We start from the raw sequence: 22,599 nt of genomic DNA on the forward strand, positions 1-22,599 counted from the left end.
GGCCTCTTATGGAAATACACTAGCTGGTGTGTTCTATTGCGTGTCAGGATAACAGCATTATTTCTATATTATATTTGTACTATGTTTAGCATTGCATGTTTCTCAGAATCACTATGGAGTCAGACATCCTGTGATGATGACCCAAGGCGTGGCACAAAGGCAACAGAGTCAGATAATCAGTAGGAGTCCCTTTATTAGCTCCAACTTTGCTTCCAATGTCCAGGTTGCCTTCTGGCTGGAGAAAAACGTGGTCAACAAAAACTGTAACTATAAGTCCAATCAAGGCAAAATGAGGTAATTAGTCCGGCAGGGCAGGAGCAAGAATTCCAGATGTAAAGGCACAGCAATAACTTAACATGATTGGGAAGACGCCAGGAATACAGATAAGCAAGTCAATACAAGATAAACTCACGTTTTCTCCCGGCAGCTGCCGCACTCAGCATGCATTTCTTTTAAATTCTCTTCCCAGCTGTGGCTAATGAAAGGAATCAGGGCCCTTTCCTCCCCCATAAGCCATGCAACCCACATTGTTCTCTTCTCCGTTCTTCCCTGCGTGCCCTAGGATGAAGAGGGGGTGGGCCTGGGTCTTCCTATGAATTCCCTCTCCCTTGTTCTGCTCTGCCCAGCTGGACTTTGCCCTTCCCCAGTTTCCTCCACAGCCAACGGAGCCACACTCCCACTGTCAGCTGTTCGTCTTCCTCCTTGGATTTGACAGGGGCATCACACAACCTTTAGTTTGATTAATAAATATAAAATGCATCATAATTTTTTTAGAACAAGTACTGGCAACAGCAGAATGATTTTATCCAAAAATCTATCAGGCAATAACAGTTAAGTATAATTGTTAAGAAACTGCCACACCCATCACAGATCAGCCAAACTGTATGCTCCTGTAGCTGCAGGACAAGCGTGGTCTGTCTGCAGTGCTCGGTCAGCATCATTTCACTCAGGAGGAAAAAGCACAGGGCAAGCTGTCTCTTCATCAGCGAGTTATTCTTTCCTTTATTTATTTATTTTTGTAAATTTTATTTGAGTTTTCACAAAGAGAAAAAAAAATACAAATAAAACATCTTTTTTGAAAGCAGCATAATCCCGGGTTACATTTCTTCGTACAGACACAAATTCAGGTTCATGCTCATTTTTATATTCTATTCCATATCTTATTACTATTTTACATTTTCTGCATAGCTTCTCCCCTCTTTTAATTTTCTCAATTTTATTTTAATTATCTCATCTCAATTCAAATCATTGTATTTATATTTTTTGTCTGTCCTGTTTCAATTATCTATTATCTTTTCTCATTAAACAAAATTTCTCCTGTAGTTACTGATTGGAGTATGATACCTTTATATCTTTTCCCTAAAGTTGTAACATTCAATATAATACATAACTTCCATTCGGATTCTGCTTGGTATTCTTAAAATACACACTGTATTCTTAAAAAAAGAAAAAAATATATAAATGTATATAATTAAAACAACATTCCATTCCAATTCAATTCTATCATTAACATTAATATTCATTAAAGTCTTAACATCTTTAACATTACTTTTCAATTAAATATCATACTTCTATGGGAACATTCAGATGTTCGTATCTGTGCATAGATATAAGAGCTAAGGTCTAGAACAGTACAGAAATAATATCATTAATATCATGTACTGCTGTAAACTATCTGAAAAATAATGACTACTGATATTTAATAGTAAATTCCCCCCCTTCACTTATATTTTATAAAACATTGACTAGTTAAAATGTTCCCGTTCCTTCCTAATTCAATTTTCTCATTTATTTCACTTATTTTATTCAAACATTTCACTAAATTACACTATTTTATCCCTCATTTTAATCATACGTTGTTTCCAATTTTCTAAAGTTATTTCTATTACTAATATAACAATACAATCTTGTGTACCTTTACAGAATCCCTTTTTCAGTTAGATTGTCACCCATTATCTCTAAATAGGTCCTGTTTCTCTATATCTTGCTCCGGTCCTTTGTAACTTCTTTTCCTTTCCTTCTTCCCTCTCCCCTTTTTACCCCCTTGTCTCTCTACCTCTATTTCTCTCTTCTGTAGTCCCCTTTTCTGTTGCTTTCCAGTATTATACTTATTTTTTGAATTATTTTTCTTTTCTTTGGTTGTTTTTTTAAGCCTTAAATTCTCCATTCTCTTTCCCCCCTTTCCTTTTTCTTCCCCACATAGAATTACTTGTTCATTAAAGATGGCTTCTTCTTTGTCCCAGTCTTCTTGTTTTGCAGTCTTTTCTTGTTGTTTCTCATAGTTCCAAATCTCCATTTCTAAGAATTGAAAAGACAAAGCCAAAAAAACCCTTCCCTTCTTGTGCATCTTCTTTGTACTTTTTAAGTTCCATTTTCAATTCATCCAGAAGTGGTGCCATTGTATAAATTTTTAAACAACCACCCAATTGATTTTAGTCATTCAAATATAATAACCAAAAATCCAAAGATCACCAAATAATCCAAATACACGCAAGCTGTTTCTTTTTTGCTTTTTTTTTCACTTTCTCTTCCTGGGGTTACTATTTAGTTGCAAAGTTTCAGTTAAAATGTATCTTTTAGAAGCCTTACTTTAGATTCTTTTTAATTCCAGGCAGTCTCCTCCCTCTTCCAGATCCTGCCCTTATTCTTTTTCTCTCCCTTCCTGCTTATGAAAAAGAAGGTTTTTAATGTCCAGTAATCTTTATTATCCCTTTGGCATTTTGTTTTATTTTCAGCTTAATTGCCTATTGATGTCAAAGCGGATTTTTCTGATTTCTTATTTAAGTCTCTTAGTTGTCAGTATAGGGAAGGAGAGAAGAAAAAAAAAAAGCCAAACCTTTCCCTTTTCACTTTCTTTTGCTGCTTCTGACTCTTCTTCAGGAGCGATGTTATTTTTTGTAAGTTTAAATTCCAGGGTACCTTGGTTACCTTTATTATGGTAAAGTAATGAACTTTCATTTTGTTTATGAAGCCAGCAGATTTTGAATTTCTAGCACCCTCTACTGGCTGCTGAAATTAGAGCAAGAGAAAGTTGTTAAAGTTGCACAGCAAAAGGCCAGCAGCTCGAAATTGGAGAAAACCGCCTTTCTGGCTATTCTCCCATCAAACAGCAACCCCCTACATAACTTTATTTACACACACACAAAACAGAATCAACCTATGAAAATGATGTGTGTATAATTGTACTTACAAGCAAGAAAACACAAGCACGAGAGGGAGAAATAAAGATTCACCTCTGAATTTCCATATGGAAGCCATATTGCTCATTTTGCAAAAACAGGTGAACCATTCTTGGAGCACTAATAATTTGCAAACAAAACAAAACCAAAATCCCAAACAGAGGGCAGTTTCCTAAAACTGGTAGCGATGCACAGAAAAGACAGGGTAATCCATTGAGATACACCATGGCTTTAACGCACACTTGATTAAGCAACTATGGTTTGGTTCACAGACTAAGGCTGAGTGAGTCTTTAAAATATATGTTTTGAAACACCTGGGAGTACGCACAAAGCTCTCCATTTTGAACTGTTCAACACCTGTATCTTTGTTCCATCCTTGGAATTTTATTGTGTGTGAACTTTCCAAAACAGTATCCAAGAGTCCAAGCTGGAAAGTTGAGGCTGCTTGAATGAAAGAGATACTTGGTATGTACTACAGAGATTCTGAAATGCTCTTACGCTGGCTTTGCAGAGTTCTAATAAACAGTTTAAAAACAAGAGAAAATATGTGGCTTTGTAGAGTTCATTCATGAGTGAAATGGATCTTTCCTAACTGCAAATCTTCCTACAGGGTTAAAGACAGAAATAGTTTGCATCAGTTAGTAAAAACTATTAGTACAAACAACTTTAAGGCATCATCAAGCCTTCACATAGTTGTGTCAACTATCTTCACACTGGCTTGTTATTTTTAGAATGCAGTGCTGCTGTTTTAGCTATTTTATTGTTAAATATTAGCAAACATGATCAAACATTTACGCAATTTCTCCAATGAAGTATTTATTGCTTTATGCACTCTTGTGGAAAGTAGGATTTAACATGTAATAAAATCAAAATAAAATGAAATTGCAGTGGGTTTTTTGGGGTCATAACTAAAGGAGGGACATTTCCACTATATGGTGGGATTATGCATGGTCACTGTCTTGCCCCAAGGTATACTCATCCTGCTTGGACTTTGAAAGGGCAAAGGAAGAAAAAAATGCAGCTACACTTTTGAGACTCTTGAGGTAAGATTCTTAACTCACATATTCAAGGAAAGAGTGAGGGTGGAAGTAACTTCCTTCAGCGACAGATCTTTCTACCTATTTGTTTTCTGATCTCCACCACTCTTGCTCAGCTAATTGCTATTGAAGTATCGCAACCTAAGTACAAAAGTCAAGTTGTGTACACATGCCTTTGGACTCTTAACTTCTCATGGGAGAAGTTTTCCGTATGTTCTTTGTTTTCCTTGGTTCTCTATCACTGACCTCAATGACAGTCACAAGAGATCAGAATATAATTTTACTACACCGAGCAATGAGGCTTTCATCAGAGGGGAGCAGTTAGCAGAAACACATTAGAGAAAATTAGCTCTGTACTGCTTAACAGCTTTATCTTACCTCACACCCTTAACAGAACACTTATTTGTTACAGACATGTTACATTACATTAAAAAAAGCTTTTAATATTGTAACAAAATATCAAGGTGACATTTTACAGGAAAATTGCAACAAATAAAAGCAAGAGCTATTATTATGCTGTCTCCATTTTGACCTCCCTGAATAGGACAATACTCCAATTTATTTTTCTTTGGACTGAAAGATGTGTTGCAGTTGTTAAATGTAAGAAAACAGTAGCAAAAATTTAGTTCCAATTACATGGAGAATGAATCTATTTTAACATTCCAGGAGACGTACAGTATGTTACTTGATGCGATAAAGGACTTTGCGTTGCATGCGATGCTGGATCTCACCACGCCGCATCATAAGCTGTAGCACCCTGTAGATGGCGTGCTCAGGATATTTCTGAGAGAGAAAGAAAAGGGAAAAAGGCATTTTGTGAAAACATACCTAAATGTAACAATGAAACTTGAAGGAGAATGATGGACAAGTTATGGTGCTAAACTGGAGAATTATCATTGAATTTTTGTATTAAGCAAAAAAGACAGCTTCATTTTCACCTACATAGTGTATTAAGCACAGTAGATTTGTCTATTAGGGAATATTCCAGGTACTTCTCAATTTCTGTCCTTAATTGAGCCTGGAATTATGGTTGTAAATTATGCTGGTCATTAAGATCATCATGTGACCCAATTTTATTTTTTTTGGTGGCAGTCATTAAGCAATTGTCTGCAGTGGGTGTTTTTTTGCTGGAAAGTGGAAGTAAATGCTGGTTTCCAGCAAAAAACATAAATCATGGTCACCTGATTGTGGGATGCCACAAGGAGTCATAAATGCGGGCTTGTTTGCCAAGGACCCAAATGCAATCATTTCACTGCAGTGGGGAGAGTCCAACCGTCAGAAGTTTAAATCTGGGTCATAAATACTTTTGGGGGGATCTGTCATAACTTCGAATTGCCTTTAAGGGACCAGTTGCATGTCAAAGGCTCCCCATATCTTTCCCAAAATGAAAGTACATCAACTTCTACACAAAGGGAGACCTAGTTCTCCTTCTACGGTATTAAATCACCTATTGAGAGGAAGTGAAATTCTGTGCACTCCCACCTATATCCCTGATCCCTTTGCATCCTCCATCCAAATGTGTGGAAGTCCAATTCTCAAAATCCTTGGGTCAAAGGACAGGAAAAGCTGTTCTAGAATAGTGACGAATAAACATTATGGTGGGCTGAAGCCAGTGATGGGATTCAATTTTTTTTACTACTGGTTCTTTGGACGTGGCTTGGTGGGGCATGGCAGGGGAAGGATACGGTAAAATCACCATTCCGTCCCCACTCCTGGGGGAAGGTTGCTGCAAAATCCATTCCCTCACCACCCCACCCCATTAACCTGCTTTCCAGTTCCGTTCTCCTATGCAGGGCAACAAAGACCCAGACGATCAGCTGGGACTCGGGGGGAGGGGGCAGAGAATAGATGGGGGCGGGGCCAGTCAGAGGTGGTATTTGCCGGTTTTCTGAACTACTCAAAATTTCCGCTACTTGTTCTCCAGAACTGGTCAGAACCTGCTGAATACCACCTCTGGCTGAAGCACACTTCCTTCTACTAAAACTAATTAGGTCTGCACATCTTGCAACTTGGCCAGACACACATTCTAGCACACATTCTAGGGGTTCCGTATCTTCTTGATAAAGTGCGCATAAACCTCTTCATGCATGGTACTTTCACAGGACTGCAAATACAGGTGATTTGTCAACAGGTGAGAGAGCACTTCCAACTGCCTCTCTTTCTCTCTCTCTCTCTCTCTCAGGTAACTTACTTGCTTCACAAAATCCTGGATAATGCTGTGTTCAGATACTTGGGAGCCAATGGCAAAGCGACGCTTGAGCTGTTTCTCAATGCGAGACAGCATCTCTTGGTCTTCCTGAGTAGTGAAGCCTTCTACTCCTACAGAGAGGATATATTGTAATTAACACGAGGCATACATTACTTTATAGAGATAAATTGTTCACGTCTTTGATATCTGATCTAGTCAAAATTAACAATATATTTTGTATCAGTATGAGTTGTTGTTGGATTTCATCAGTTTAAATACACCTGAATTTAATACAATTGAAGTGAAAAGTTCATACCATTTTTTTTGTCACCTAAGAGTTCCTTTATTAAATTCAATCAGATATAATTATATGTTTAGCATATTAGTGTGTCTAAGCCTTTTCATATATATTACTATAGACTTTTTCCTTACAGCAATGCTTAAGGTAAATAAAATATTGCAGATGGAGATGACAGCAAAGAAATTAAATTTATTTATATCATTTACACACCGCCTCAGTTGTACTCAGGCTCTTAGCAGCCAACAAAAATCACAGCAGAAGAAATATGTGAGAAAAATACTTTGTATCTCATTCTTATACTCCTATATACTCCAAAATTGAATTAATAATCTTAATTTTTCAAAGTCCAGCAGCCTGAATGCTGAAAAAAAATCAGCAATCTACCATTACCTTTCAGAGCCAAATTATCAACACATGTAATCTCTGGTCAATTCACTCTCTAGTACTGCACAAGCAACATGTATTTCCTTGGTGAAACTCAGACCTGAGAGGTTGCCTGACATAGCAGCATCAAGTGTAGACACCTGGAAGAGCCTCAAGGCTTCTTCAACGTCTGCCTCAGTAGCAAAAGGTTGGAGCTTCATCTTACTGAGGGATTCTGCTATTCGCACAACGGCCTCCAGCTGCCTGCATGGAATGAATGAAAAAGCTTTATTAAAATAATATAAAAGAAATGGAAGAAATAACCATGAGAAGTCTTCAAAAACATAAAAGAAAAAAGAAAAAGGGTGAAGCACTAAATCAATAGAAATATTAACCGGAAATTACATTTGGCCAAGGATCAATTCAGCATGTCTTTTCAAACTCTATTCTCTTTTTCTTCATCTTAGGAAATAATCCCAACTTCCTGAAACAAGGCAAAGTAAACATCCTATTTACTTTGGATTTTATATGCACTTTTACTAACTGTCAGTGCAATGCAGGCCTTATAAGTGCTGAAAGAAGACAGTATTTTTGGAAAAATATTACAATAAAATATTGATCATAATGTAAGCTCAAGTTCTCACTGTATTCAACTTTCCAGTGATAATGTGTATCCAGACATTGCAAGATGCATCAGATGGGCAGACCTCAAGTTCATCAAGGTTTATGCCTTTTGGAGACTTCCGGTTTGCAAGGTTTCGGCGGCGGCAGGGATTCGCGATACTGCGCGATCCCTGCTGCGCGTGTCATTAAGGTTCCCCGATCCGTTTGGATCTGGGGATATAGCTGCCCCGTAGAGGCAGCTGAAGACAGGGGGATCCGGACAGGGGCTTGGGGGTGTCGCAGACCCCTCCCCAGCCGGCAAAACCCCTTCTCCCAAGCGGAGGAACGGCGGTCAGCAATGGCTGCCACGAAGAAAGCTGCAGCCGGACAAGCAGGTGCAGGAGGGAGAAAGCTGGAAGAACAGTGAAAGTTGCTTCTAACCGGGACAAGACGGGAGAAAGTGACCTGGAACCTTGAAGGCTGCTAAGTATATATTGTTCCTTGTGAGAGTTACAAGCTGCGAATACTCTAAAGGGGAAAGTTTTTCTTTGTTCTACTCTCCTTCCTAAAGTGACAGCGGAGAGAAAAAAACCTTTTGGCTGTGAGTGGGAAGGGAGAGGGGAAAAATTGGAGCAAAATTTGAAAATAAGGAGAAGATTGCCTAGAACTGCAAAGAGTTGTTAAACATTAAAAAAAAAACTTCCAAAAATATATATTTGAAAAGGATAAAAATATATAAATTGTGATTACTTTAACCCCAGAAAGAGAAAGTGAAGAAGAAGAAGGTATCTAAAAGAAATAGTCTGTTTGGATTGTTTGGTGATTTTGGAACCTTTGAGAATTATTTTTGATTAAAACATTTGGGTGGTTGTTTGGAAAAACTTTTCTCTACACAATGGCATCATCTGTGGATGGATTGAAACTTATATATCAAAAATATGAAAGAGAAAAACAAGGAGGGAAAGATGGTCTTGGCACTATTTTTCAATACTTAGAAATGGCGGTTTATATTTATGTGAAGCAGAATGAACAACAGGATGATGGGGACAAAGAAGAAGAAGCCATCTTTGATGAACAAATGACTTTGATTGGAGAAGGGAAAAAGCAAGAGAAAAAGGAAAAGAGGTCTTTAAGATCTGGAAAAACAGCCCAAAAAGAGAAGAATAAGGTGAAAAGGGGACATTATGTCAAGAAACAACAGAAAGGGGGAAAGCAAGGTTTATGCCTTTTAATAACATTTGTTAGTCTGAAAAGTTGCACCCAGACGTTCTGATTTATACGTAACTAGGAGCATGCATGAGATTGCAAAAATCTTTTGAACCTGGAATAAATTGTCCCGTTCTTATGGTTCTGCATTAACTGATTCCAGATGAAACAGAACAGAAATGAGTAGAGAGCAAGGCTATTATGTGTATCCCCATCTTCTCTCAGCAAATTTTAATGTGACCTATCCCCACTGGTCCATTCATCCTGATATTCCCATTGCAAAATTCTAACGTAGTATAGAGCAGTGGTTCTTAACTTGGGCGATATCGCCCCCCAGGGGGCGATTTCATTTTTCAGGGGGGTGATGGAACGAAAAGGGGCGATGCGGGGGTGAAGGAACAGAAGGGGGGGTGATATGGGGCCGATGGAGCAAGAAGTTTTGGGGACACTTTTAAGACTTTTTTCATACAGCGAACAGCTGTATATCTATCGTACAAAAACATCAGATGGCTCGCTATTAGTGGATTGAACTGTTTTTAACAATGTTCTGTAAAAATTTTCTTTGTGTCTTTTTAACCCTTTTTACAGTGTGCATGAATATATATCTTAATTTAGTTTCAGAGTTTTCGTCTTGAAATTCTTAGTTCCTGCATTGCGGTTTGTCTTAAAATTCACTTGTAATTAAAACATTAAATGTTACTGTTTTTTTCGGGCATTTCATTTTCTTACATGCACTTTTACTAACTATCAGTGCAATGCAGGCCTTATAAATGCTAAAAGAAGACAATATTTTTGGAAAAATATTACAATAAAATATTGATCATAATGTAAGCTTTTGTTTTCAGTGGTCATTGCATTTAAGTGTCTTGAATAAATAAGATAATAATGAAATACTTGTATCACAAAGTTTGGGAGTAAAGTGATGAGTGGCATCAGTATTTTTCACACAGTTGAGATATGGGAAAAAGACTGGAAATAAATTATTTGCATCAATATGTCCTGATGACAATTTTAAAGAAAACAAAAAACGTGTTTGCATAAATTAAAGAATTATTTCCCTGTGTTGTGATTGACAGGTTATGTTGGGGGAGGGGAGCAATGATAACTTCCTCAATGGCTCAAGGGGGGCGATTCTTTCAAAAAGGTTAAGAACCACTGGTATAGCCCATCATACCTCCTCTCCATCTTCCCAGTATCTTTCGCTCATCCTCCCAGCTGCCAACATTCTTATCTTTCTCTGCTCTCCACATACCAAAACAATTCCTGTACAAATCAAAACATTCCTAGTTTGCTATCTGGACAGGCCAATTTCCCCCTCTATCCCCAGACGTGCATGTTTCGGTTCAGTCACTGATCAAACCAGCTTTTTGTGCATGGAACAGTTTGCGCACAGAAGACTTTGCACATCCTTATGTGTATTTATTGGCTAGACATCTATCCTGAAAAATAACACGAACCTTTTTGTCTAATGACACACTTGAGAGAATCAGAAACTGTACAGGGGGACTAAATAACTGTTATTTAGTTCCACACCTGAAACCCAGATACATACTTCCCCTTACCTTATTGTAATGGGAATGTTGGAACGACGGTCGCTTTCTCGTTCATGTTCACGGGCACCACTGCGCATAAGGATATAGCGGTTCTTCAATTTCTCTGCAGCTTCTGCAGAGAGACGAGGACCACATTTCCTACGGGAACAAATAAAAATCTTAACACACACACACACACATTTATACATACACATAAATACAAGATCATTTTGTCTCACCAAATTTTTAATTCTTATGGCAGTCACAAACCAAATTTGTAAACACTAGCAAGTAATAATATAATTCAGTATGTTGTTAATAAGCCACTTTCACTGTGACTTCTTAAACAAACCACTGTTAGGACACCTTAATATAATATATGAACTTAGTTTCCAGGCTGCTCAATTTATGAAATGAAAGTGGGTGTTCTAAAGCAGGGGTGTCAAACTTGTGGCCCGCGGCTGGATGCATCACGTGCTGGTTCCGCCACCGGCCTGGTTTAACGAAGGGGGAAAAAGTCCTGATATGTCATGTGATGCTGCTGTGACGAAGCCAGTTTGACACCCCTGTTCTAAAGTGATTTCCTAATGCCTTTTCTTCTCTAGTATCTTCTGGAAACTTATAGCATCATGAAACATATTAAGGATAGTTGAGTGGGCTTCTCTTCTACACTCCTTAACGTGGAATGCTACATTAGGGGCTCTTGAGGGAAGGCATCTTTGCTGCTGAAATGTCACCCTGGCCCTTGAGCCAGAGTGAAGGAAATTTTTGATTTTGCTTCAGCACTGAGCTGAAGACCTTTTGAATCTCTAGAACCAAAGCAAAACCTAGTTTTTATTAATCTGAAGCATGCTTGAAAGGTTTCCACCGCTCTTTCCATATAATTACAGCTACAGTTGTCCTACTCACGCTCTGCAGTAGGCAATCAGCTTCTTCAGTTTATATAGCTCAATCTCACCCTCGACTGCCTGTGTCTGGGTTAAGGCACTTACATGTAGTGACATCACATGCTTGGCCAGGGTCTAGGGAACAACAAATAACAAATTAACTAGAAGGAAAAAAACAACACTGAAACTGTCTTCTGCATTTACTATTAGTACAGCGGCTTTATTACTTCTGCATGCTAACTTTTTTGAAGCCTGCAAGAGATCTGCCATTACCATTCCTTTAAAAAAGCACTGACTGCTCTTTTTATGTAGTAAAGGGTTATTATACCGTATTCCACCCTTTTATATAATCTTTGGAGAGCAATTTAGGGTATGTTTGTACAACACATAAATAGGCAATCAAACTTTATTGGACTCATTCATATGTACTTAGTCACTATATCATGTGAACATAGAAGAATTGATTAAATGGATTACGGTTATGCTAATCTTGGGTAAGTGTAACATGAAAGCACAGTCTATAAGTCTTGTAGAATTTATAAACAGTTTTACAATACTTTCCAGGGCAGAGATAACATTTGAATACTATAGGACCTAAATTTGCAAAATACTTTCTACCTTCTGAATGCTAGCTTTGTTTTTTGTTTTATAAGGAAGTGTAAAATATTGGCTAAATTCTCTAGAGCTGTTAGAGTATAGAATTGCACTCCTTATCTAACCCTTCTTTTTGAAGTATTCTGTTATATAAAAGAAATGAAATATAGGCTTTCACAAAAATCAAGTCTTTGTGCCATTGTTTCTACAATTTAAAAAAAAAATAATCCCACACCTTCTCCCACATTGTACTGGGCTATTCAAACAACCCACCATGTCTCTTTCCTCATTGTGCTCATCTTTGACGATGAAGATCATATCAAATCGGGACAGAATGGTGGGCATGAAGTCTATGTTCTCATCTCCTTTAGTTTCATCCCAGCGTCCAAACACGGAGTTTGCAGCCGCTAACACAGAACAGCGTGAATTTAGGGTAGTGGTGATACCAGCCTGCACGATTGCACAAAGGAAAAAACTGTATTAACCAGCATGTAGTACAGTCAAAATGAGGGACTTATGCAAGTTCTTACTGTACTGGGCCTACAGTTAAAAAAACTGAAATTTAAGAGTAAGATGTAAATCAGCCTGGAACATTTCCCCCATCATGTTCCATTAAAAAATGTGTAATAATCTATAACCAATGGCCCACAGTGAGGCACTCTTAACTCTCTATACAAAAGCTGAATCAATTTAATTATTGTCAGGGTTAGGGACCAAACCTTAAGCCTCTGTAAAACAGTAAAAATACTCACTTCCTACTTTAAATTTTTGTGTTAAATTTATGTTTTACCGACAAAGAAAAAAAGGAAGCAGTATGCCCCATCCCATAATTGGATAGATCAGGTTGCCCTGATAGACTGGTCCCACTGGGAAAAAAACTTCCTACTTTAAAGTTTACAACACAAAAAAGAATAAAAATATTCTTCTCTGCCCACTGTTGCAACCGCATAATGTTACCGTTATGCTCACTGTGGTCCTGGACAGGGTGCAAAGGAAAAATGAAGCCCTTGGCACCAAAAATGCTATTCAGTCCTGATAAAGAAGAATGAACTCGATCTCATTTGATATTTTAAGGCTGGCCTGAACAGCCCCCAGCCTATTAGCTAAACAAAGCCTTCAAACCTACTGATATAACCCACTGGCTTCTCTCCTAACTTCATTTTTTCTGATAAAAAACCTTTTGATCTTCAGTTCCTTTGAGTATTTTTCACTTGCAAAGTTTTATAGTTATTTTCAAATAAGATCAACTGAGAATCTGCAATGGAGAGGATTTCCAGAAGCTTATTTAAATGCATAAAAGGCTTCAGGCAAATAAGTCAGCAGAATGGTCCATTTTTCATGCTTTGGGGTCACCTACTTGCTACTGTGCATTCCACACACCTCTTTGCAATTTATCCAGAGTCAATTTCATCCTTGGACAGAAATAAATAGTCCCTGGTTTAAAGCCATACTCGTTTGTCAATGAATGGAAAAAAATGCACTGGAAAAAGTAACTGTGAAGTTTTCTCAGAAGCTGGTATGGTAAGTTCACCTTGGCAATGGAGATGGTCTGCTGCTCCATAGCTTCATGGATGGCCACTCTATCATCTTCACGCATCTTTTTCAAAGAAGGGGGAAAACAGGCCAAATTATCATATATAGGAGAAACCATTTTGTTAAAATTTTTGTTAAAAGTTTTGAAATAATATTCAAAGCAATAGTCAATTATGTGTTCTTTTATGAAAGTTGGTATTCACAGTAAAGCTGGTAGCTCACTTTCATCACAAATTAAATAAATACATTTTTGAGCTTAAGCTGGTTTGGAGTTTCTTGAATTACAGAAGTTTTACTATTCTCCATTTTTTAAATGAATGCATATATTTATATAAAGCTCCCTTCTTAATGTGACTTGAAGTTAATATGCATAGTCCTAGACTTATCACCATAATTCTGAGCTCAAATACAATCATAAGTCATAGTGATTGTTAAATGGGTCACCATGTGACCACATCTGATTTTATGACCATTTTTGGCAATTGTTAAGCAAACATCATGGTCATTAACAAATCCTTTATACACAGTGGACATTTTTTGTTGGAAACCAAGGTAAATGCCAGAAAGTGGCATAAAATATGACCACAGGATATTGCAAATGCCTGTAAATGTGAGCCAATTGCCAAGCACCCAAAACGTGATCACCCAACCATGGGGGTGCAGATGTGCATGACTGTTGGAACTTAAAAACTGGGTTATAAGTAGCATTGGGGAGGGGTCCATTGTAACTTTGAACTATTGTTAATGACTGCCCCAAAGGTTTTTTTTTTTTTTTTTTCAAGAGGCAACTGGATGTTGTGGTTTTTCTTTGAAGACGTTTCGCTTCTCATCCAAGAAGCTTCTTCAGCTCCGACTGGATGAGAAGTGGAATGTCTTCAAAGAAAAACAAGAAAGTCCAGCTGCCTCTTGAAAAAGCACTTCTGGGGCAACCATGACCTGGATGACTGAGAATCTCCATAGACATTTGCTCAGTGACTGGTTGTTAAGCAAGAACCAACTGTATTCCAATCTTAAAGCCCAATGAAAACACATACACATACCCCACACACATTTCTTGGCAGTTATACAACAGAGGTTTTTTTTGCTAACCCTTCCGTCTGTACCTTGTCAAACTCGTCAATGCAAACCACTCCTCCATCAGCCAAGACCATGGCTCCACCTTCTACAAAGAAGCTCCGTGTAGCTGCATCTCTAATCACTGAGGCAGTCAGACCAGCTGCACTGCTGCCTTTGCCTGAAGTATAGACCTGAAAGAGGGAGAAAGGAGACTAATGAGTAATGTTACTCAAATATTTCACAGGCCAGAATTTCTGCTTGATAGCAAAAGGAGAAAAAACTTGTTCATTTCTGAAATGGCTTCCCATTTAAACTGCTCCATTAATGTGGAATGTGCCTTTCTATAACTTAAATTTATACTCTGAAACATAGTTCAGATCTTGACTTACTTCTAAGTGAAAATTGTGGATTTGTAGATTCATGCTGCCTTTTTATGTATAACTCATGATGATGAGCATAATTAATTTGCTATGTCCTACTTTCCCCACAATAACCGTATGAGCAGGGCTGGGCTGAGAGTGATACACCCCAAATCACCTAGCCAATTTTCATACCTAACAGAAGACTGGAACGGAGTCTCCTGGTTTCTTGGTCAGTCCCTTAACCACTACATCAAACTAGCTCACTATGTAACATCCCTGTCTTTGCTTTTTACTGTTTAGGGCACTACAATTACAAAGGCCTCGAGCTCCCACATTAGCCAAGTAGAAATTCTTGGCTTAAAAATAAAATGTATTAAGGACTCTACCTTCAACTCTTCATTCCCCTGGTACTCGACATACATTATTAGTCTTTGATCACTCAGCTATAAGTAGTAACTTAGCCTGGATTGTTATCAACCTTAGAAACGCACCTTGCAATCAGCAATTTTTCCCAAGTTTATCTTTTCATCCCTCACATCATACCACCCAATTTTCCATGTACAAGTCAACAAGCAGACTTCTCAAACAAGACAATCTCTAATATCAGCATTATTCAGAGTTTATACAATAAAATAAAAAAAAAGATGAATAAGCTTTTAAACTAGTGGAATGACAATGTATAATTTAAGTAATTAAAATGATATGCCTATGGATCAGGTACATAACTGCCCTACAAGTTACTTACTCCTATCGGTGAACATCTTTCTACAAATTTTAACAGCTGAGACTTGGCAGTTCCGGGATCTCCCATCATGAGCAAATTAATATCCCCTCTACGAGTTAACCCATCTGGAAGTCTGTAAATTGAGAGAAACTGATCAGAAACTGAATATGAACTGTTTGTTAGAAAGTTCCTATTAAATTAAAATATCGCTGAACTGACTAGGAAGCAGCTGGGGTAATTATTTGCAATAGACATTCTGCACTCCTTATTAACATTTTATTAATCCCCAAATATCAAACAAGTCTGAACACAAATTAGATCTGCTGAGATTTTTCTCACAGAAACATCTATCTGATTCCAACCAGGTATGCTTTCGTCCAGCACTCTACAAGTTTTAACAGCAGAGGTGAATCCTCAACTGTTGCTGATCCTAACAACTCATAGAAAGAGAAGTAGGAGATTCACTTCAGAAACATCTAGGTCACAGAATTACCTGTGTATTATGGAATAATGTTTATCATTCTATCCAACAAGCTTTCATTGTCTAGCTCAGTGGATGGTCTGGATACCCTGGAAGTTCAGAGACCCATCATGTGGTTTACAAAGTCAAATAAAATTTTGAAATTTTTCAATTTTAATTTCTAATATAGTAAATACCAATTGTTATAACCCACATAAACCAATGTTATTTTTGAAAAATTAGTTTTAAGAAAGTTAAGTGATCCTGAGACCAAAATCTTAGAGAAGCAGTAAGTTAAAAAAAAATTCTGGTGCTTATTCAATCATGCTGATGCACCTTTCTCTGCAAGACTATTTTGGTTCCATCTGCCAACAATAATCACTCACATTTGCTATTTGAGATATTTTTTCCTTTAGAGGCGGTCTAAGAGTAGTTATTAAGAACATCAAAGCCCAAAGGGAATTGGAAATGGAGCAGAGGTAGCTATTCTTTTTCCCTTCCATTCTAATTCAATAAAAGAAAACACCATGTAACAGATAGCTGCTCTTTCCTTTTCACGTACTGTTGGGTAAACAGCACTATTTTCTTTCCCAGGAATAGATATGATAAAAGTAAGGAAAATCTTAAGTAAATAAAATGGCTGCTTCACAGTAAGATAAAACAAAGATAAGCCTGTATGACTTTCTTTCCTTATGATACCCCGTTACCTCTCTTTTGCCAATTACCTCTTTCGAGAGCCTCCAAAAAGCATGCATGCAATCGCCTTCTTGATATCATTACTACCATAAATGGAAGGAGCAATGCTTTTGGCAATCATATCATAAATATTAGGCATGGAAGTCAAATGTCGAAACTCCTCTTCTTCCTGAGGTGTCACTGAGCCACTGACACTGCGTCCTGGAGAAAAACAAAAATTGAAAGGTGGAAGTAGTAGAAAGAGACAGCATATGCATGCCAAACCTAGTTTGCAGGGTTGTTCTGATATAATTCTAATAAATGCATACATCTTATGTAATACCTTATCAGTCATACTAACAAAGTACTATTGACATTAGACAGCATGACTATTTTGAGAAATTTCACCAATCATTTGTATTAAATAGTCTTAAGTCCCCATGTTAATATTGGTTTTAATCTGATAAGGACTACATTAGAAAGGTAGAATAGATAAGAGTTGGAGTCAGTAATTTTCAGGTCACAACAACACAAGTTCGCTTTTGACCAGCATGTTCCCTAGTCAAAAGAACAGGAGAGCAAAAAAGTATGGGATGATTCAAAATCTCACATAAGACCCAGGCTTCCAAATTAAAGCTTTACCTGAGCCTTCGGTGTCTACTTGGATTCCCACCACCCGGATGTAGGAGCTCCTGATGCCAACTCCAACGTTGTTCCGGCTCTTGATCTTTGTGAGGCCTGCTTTTTTGATTGAGTAAACGCCTATGATGGTAGCTCTGTTCCCAGGGACAACTTTGTCACACAGATATCTGGAAAATTAAGAGCAAGGAAGGAAGGAAAAGCAATTTAAAATGGAACAAAAAGGATAGCTCTTGAACCCTGTCTATGATTTTTGCTAATGGCAGGTGCTGCCAACTCACAAACACCTTGAGGACCACATAACATGGATAAGCACCACTAACAACTGTATTTATGCCCATATTTAGCTAATTCAGTTTTCCATTTTATGTACTGAAACAACCAAATTCTGCCTTAAGCATGAATATGAATGCACACAAGCATCTAAAAGTTTTAACCATGGACACAACAACATATTTGGTTTGGGTTTTTCTACTTGACTGAGTCTCTTGTAGCACCACAGTCCTATCCTGCTAAAGAATCCAGAGGCATCACCTGTCACAATAGAGCTGCATGTGTCGAGGCAATTCTCCATGAGGAACAGCATCAGGAGACTCTTGAAGTTTTAGTGTCTGGAAATCCACACATTTACACTTGTCTGGAACAATGAAATATGGATCCAAAGGACATTTTGCTAGGTTAGTCTGTTCCCTGAAGTGAAAAGAAAGACAGTGCAGGTAAAATGGGAACAGTTTTACTATTTTATAATGTCTGTCTTGATCATTCTAATGAGACTTTAGTGTTACAAATTTTGGAAATACCAATACCATGGGTACCAAATTTGTCCAGTTATCTAAAATAAACTTTGAATCTGGATATCTCAGATGCAAATCTGAGATCCACATACCCACTAAACTTTAACCCAAATTCTTGCAGTTGTATTAAGAGTTGGCTAATTAAACAATACCAGCCACTTCACTGCTAGTGGTGTAGTGTTCAATCTCATACTTCAACACTACACTGCATTCAAATGGAACTGTTTTGCATATTACCTTGTTTGGAAATTCAGAGCTCAATTTTTTTATGAACTCAGTTTAGGTTTATTAAATACGTTTTAATCTTTCTGGGGTACAGGAAAACACTGTTTTTAATTGATCTGTGCAGGTTTCAATTCAAATTACAGATTTTCTCCAAGAACTCCCCTCCCCCAAAAGCTCTATATAATATTAACGAAACAAACATGTTCCAAATGTTTTTGCACTAGAACTCTCCCAAACCTTTACTAAGATGTTTGGGGCTAATAGGAATTAATCCAAATATCTGGATGGCATAAAATTTGCCCAACTTTGCCTTAAATGAAAGGAAACAAATATAACAAAGGCTATAATCTTAGGCAAATTATTTGAGAATAATTCTAATGAAGCTTAATAGGGCATGCTAGTGAGAAAGTATATATAGGAATCCTCTGTAAACAAATGCAAAGCAACATAATCATGTGTGTCATAATCATATATGTCTCACTCAAGAAGTAAATTTCACTAAAATCTGAAAGGAAATGCATCCTATTCCCTTACGTGCTGCACTTCCGAGGAAGAGCATATCCTTCCAGGCCTGGACGTAAAGCTATGTTAGGTATTATATTTCGGCAAGTACGGCATTGAATGGTGATCCTGGTTGCTTTGGCTCTCACAGGAGTTGCAGCAATAATGATTCCTGGGATCTTCACCAAATGTGACATCTGTTCAGACTTCAAAACAAACAAGGAGAAATTACAACCGTTATGAAATCTGCAAAAGAAAATATATATACCCAGAGCATCCAAAGATACAGAAATCCAAATCTCTTTTCCACAGTCACTACAAGGTGTTCATAATATAATATTCCAATTTGTAGGAGACACAAAAATGCAGAATGAGGCATATAAAAGCATGTCATACATATACTTATTGCAACCCAAGAACATAGGGCTCTTATGTTCTACATTTAAATGAATTTCAGAATGAAATGTTCCTTTGAATCTGCTTTCTGAAGCTACAAGTTCCCTGTTTCCTACTGCAAAACACCTGCACTGCTTTATATTTCACTAGGGTTTCATCTGCATCCTCCTCCTGCAACATCTGGAATAGTCAGAAGATTCCGTGCATGCATAAAGGCCTCTTCCATGATGTCCAGTTAATTATTTTGGCATCTTCCAATTTTTTCAAAGGATTGTGAGGCACCTGGAGGCAATTAAATTGCCCTCACAAGAAATATGTGTGCATACTTTATTCATGACTAGGTACAACAAAGAAAATAAATATTAATTTTGTGGTACAAAGCATCTGATGAGATGAAAGTTGGCATTGAACTAGGTTTTAAGATTTTTATTCTGCCTTTAAAAGAAATTATAGGCAGCAAACATTCTTAATACTCCTTCCTTCTCCCCCTCCCCAGCTCTGTGAAGTGGGTTGGACTAAGAGAATGACTGGTCCAATGTCATCCAGCCAGTTTTCCTGTCTAAGGCTGGACTAGAACTCATAGACTTCTAGTTTTTAGGGCAGCATCTTAACCACTATATCAAACTGTCCCTCCACAAAAATAAGAGTTTTGATATAACTTTTCTTTCACATTTTAGAGTAAATGTAGATAACTACAAAGATTCCTTAAGGCAGCTATCAATATAAAGAAATTCTAAACAATAAATTGGAAAGAAAATTATACCTTATTGGCAAAATTAAGCTAATAGAGATTTCTATTACAACACTACAGCAATGCTGGCAAATGCAGAGGGAACCTTCATTAACTCTACAAAAACCAACCTCATTTTGAGTGAATCTTTAAAAAATAGCCTATTTTAAATTGAGCTTCTTCTCAACTTCAAATTTCTTGGAAACAGCATGGAAATGATTTGCCATTCGGTTCTTCCAGGGTTTTACCTCTCAAACTAAGTTATGGTACAAACAGGGGTTTCTGCAGTGTGTAATAAAAAAAATTAAAGATGGTGGTCTTAAGTGCAATGCACATAAAAATTGGGTAGAGCTCTGATTACACCTTTGTGAGTGCCATTTTTATTTCTGTTTTACTATACCTTGAAGATATCTCTGGCTAAAATTCTGCAGTTTCCTGGGACCTTTCTATTCAAACACTTAGCAGGTCTGACCCTGTTTAGCTTTATGAAACCAGCCATAGTTCATAAGGCTGAGGTTCTAACTTACCTTGAGATTTCGGATGTTGGATGGATTGGAATCTGATCTGAGCATAACTTGAATATCCTGAAGAGTTTCTTCTCCTTTTGGCCGAGGACGTGTTACTTCATCAGCTACCTCTTTTGCAGCTTCTTCCAGCTAAGAAAGAAATGAAATTGTTTAAAATATAGGAAGAAAGGCATTCGCCTTTTCTTAAAGAAGAAGGCCCCATTGGACAGAAATAGCTGAAAAGTAGTCTAATAATAGAACATTAAGTTTTAGTTAGAAAAGTAATGATTGGAGTGAGAAGAAAATAATAGAGAATTCTGGAATAGGGCATAGCTAGTTAATTATACCATGGAATATTTATACATAAAAAAGGCAGAAAGGGGATAGTTCAGTAATAAAACACAGTCTTTACAGGCAGAAAGCCTCAGGAGTATTAGTCCACATTTCTAGCTGGGCAATAAAATATTCCAGTTTGAAACCCAGAAGAGTTGCTGTCATCAGTATTAAGCTAGATGGACCAGCAGTCTGAATCTCTACAAGGCATCATTCCAGTATCTAACTGCAACCTCCCACACATTTCTCCCATGTTCCATGTAGGTACCAGTTGAAGATGCTCCACAGGCTGCTTGTATATATAGTTTGACAGATCTTCATCAAAGCTTGCCAAATCTTCTATCTCCACCTCAATCCAATATTGTCCAACATTATAATGACGTTTGAGCTCATCTCTTTCAATATAGTGGGAGGGGGGAAAAAGAGACCCATTAATATATTTATTGGAATAACATTCACAACTATGCACAAAGCTGCAGAACTCTAGGGCAAGTTATCTTATTCTGATATATTTACCAACGCTTCAAAGGTATTTCAACTTAAAATGCTCTAGTCTAAACAACTGTTTTAAGTTTTCCAAAAGAGAAAGGGCACCTGTATTTGAAAGAGAAGCCAGTCCTGTCTGTTCCAGTACGATACTGTCTTAAAAACTCTTTGAAGCGTTTCTGCAGCTGGGACCTTTGAACTTGTCCTTCATCTGCAATTGGGTCTCCACCAAAGCTATCACTGTAGAAAATGCCAGGGTCATCAAAACCAGACATGATGATTCTCTGGAAAAAAAAAAACCAGAATGGAGCTGAAAGATACCAGTAAGATACATTACAAATATAGGTTTCACAACTTATATTAAGTCTAGAGTAGCAGGAAGCAGGTCAGCATTAAATTTAATCATTACAATTAAGCCAATGCTCCAGTTTAAAATATCGGGAAAACACTTCTGAGCATGTGCAAAGTGTATTACTTTTACCCTACAGGTCTTATACAAGACAGCATCTTCTTTTGCATCATTTCCCCTTTTCTCTATGGCATATGGATAGTTTATGATTTTACTATTGCAAAGCAATAATTCCCAATAATTATAATCAGGTAGATAGATAGAAATAGACAGAGATAGATAGACGATGTAATTCAGCAATAGGACGAGAGCCTCGGGTTCCCTAGTATAACTGACAACAGGAGACCTGTGTTTTTAAGCTGAAAAACTGCAGACAGGAATTGTCCTATTTTTGAAGAGCACGTTATAACCAGCCAACTTTGATGCAATCGACCCAGCCAAGTTCTCCAAGTTACCATCATAGTGGGGAAGGATGGGAGTCGTGCAAAAGTTGACTTTGGGATATACAAGAAATGCTTGGAGGAACATTGTTTTAGAAATGAGCACCGCCTCTCCTGAACAGACCAAGATCCGACCCAAAGGCATACAAGCAGGTATCGCTCTAACGCGCGCCCCTGACCCCAGCGCCCCTCACCTGCCTTTCCAGCCGTAGACAGAGAAACCCCTCGCAGAACGACTCGCTCGCTAGAACTCTGGGGACGTTTTCGCGGCAAAAAGTAATGAAAAAAAATTCTGGATTCGCTGGCAGTCACGCTTTGCGCGCTGTCATTGGCTCAAGGGCAGCAGGACGTGTGGCGATTGGCTAAAAACTCTGTCCTTTAAACTCATTCTTTAAGGGCGCGAGAGAACGGCGGCAGCAAGCGCCGAAAGCGATTGGAGGCGACCTAAATCAGGTCCCGCCTCTTTAATCAACTTTTCCTTTACCGAATTGGTTAGCCGT

General features: G+C 37.8%; 1 protein-coding gene across 1 annotated transcript; it reads right to left on the reverse strand.

Annotated features, from left to right (window-relative positions):
- Positions 1-4,473: 4,473 nt before the first annotated feature.
- MCM5 (minichromosome maintenance complex component 5) lies at positions 4,474-22,443 on the reverse strand. Its single transcript, XM_026694950.2, has 17 exons — positions 22,294-22,443; positions 21,419-21,594; positions 21,093-21,219; positions 20,513-20,641; positions 18,893-19,065; positions 17,874-18,029; positions 17,343-17,509; positions 16,751-16,922; positions 15,587-15,698; positions 14,527-14,670; positions 13,422-13,487; positions 12,164-12,340; positions 11,319-11,431; positions 10,440-10,568; positions 7,190-7,332; positions 6,408-6,535; positions 4,474-4,999 (listed from the first exon to the last, which is right to left on the reverse strand). Exons 2-17 carry the CDS (start codon positions 21,583-21,585, stop codon positions 4,898-4,900), a joined length of 2,205 nt encoding a protein of 734 aa, XP_026550735.1. The 5' UTR covers positions 21,586-21,594; positions 22,294-22,443; the 3' UTR covers positions 4,474-4,897.
- Between the last annotated feature and the right edge of the window lie 156 nt (positions 22,444-22,599).

Source organism: Notechis scutatus, chromosome 6 (assembly GCF_049901735.1).
Source record: "Notechis scutatus isolate UNSWTSFEM ecotype Mainland chromosome 6, rNotScu1.2, whole genome shotgun sequence".
In the NCBI taxonomy this organism is placed as follows: domain Eukaryota; kingdom Metazoa; phylum Chordata; class Lepidosauria; order Squamata; family Elapidae; genus Notechis; species Notechis scutatus.

Coding starts and splice junctions, on each gene's coding strand:
- MCM5 (XM_026694950.2), bottom strand. CDS start 21,585: ATGTCTGGTTTTGATGACCCTGGCATTTTCTACAGTGATAGCTTTGGT. Junction 12,341..13,421: donor AGACCATCTCCATTGCCAAG/GTGAACTTACCA, acceptor GCAATCGTGCAG/GCTGGTATCACCACTACCCT. Junction 6,536..7,189: donor TATGTCAGGCAACCTCTCAG/GTCTGAGTTTCA, acceptor TCCTCTCTGTAG/GAGTAGAAGGCTTCACTACT.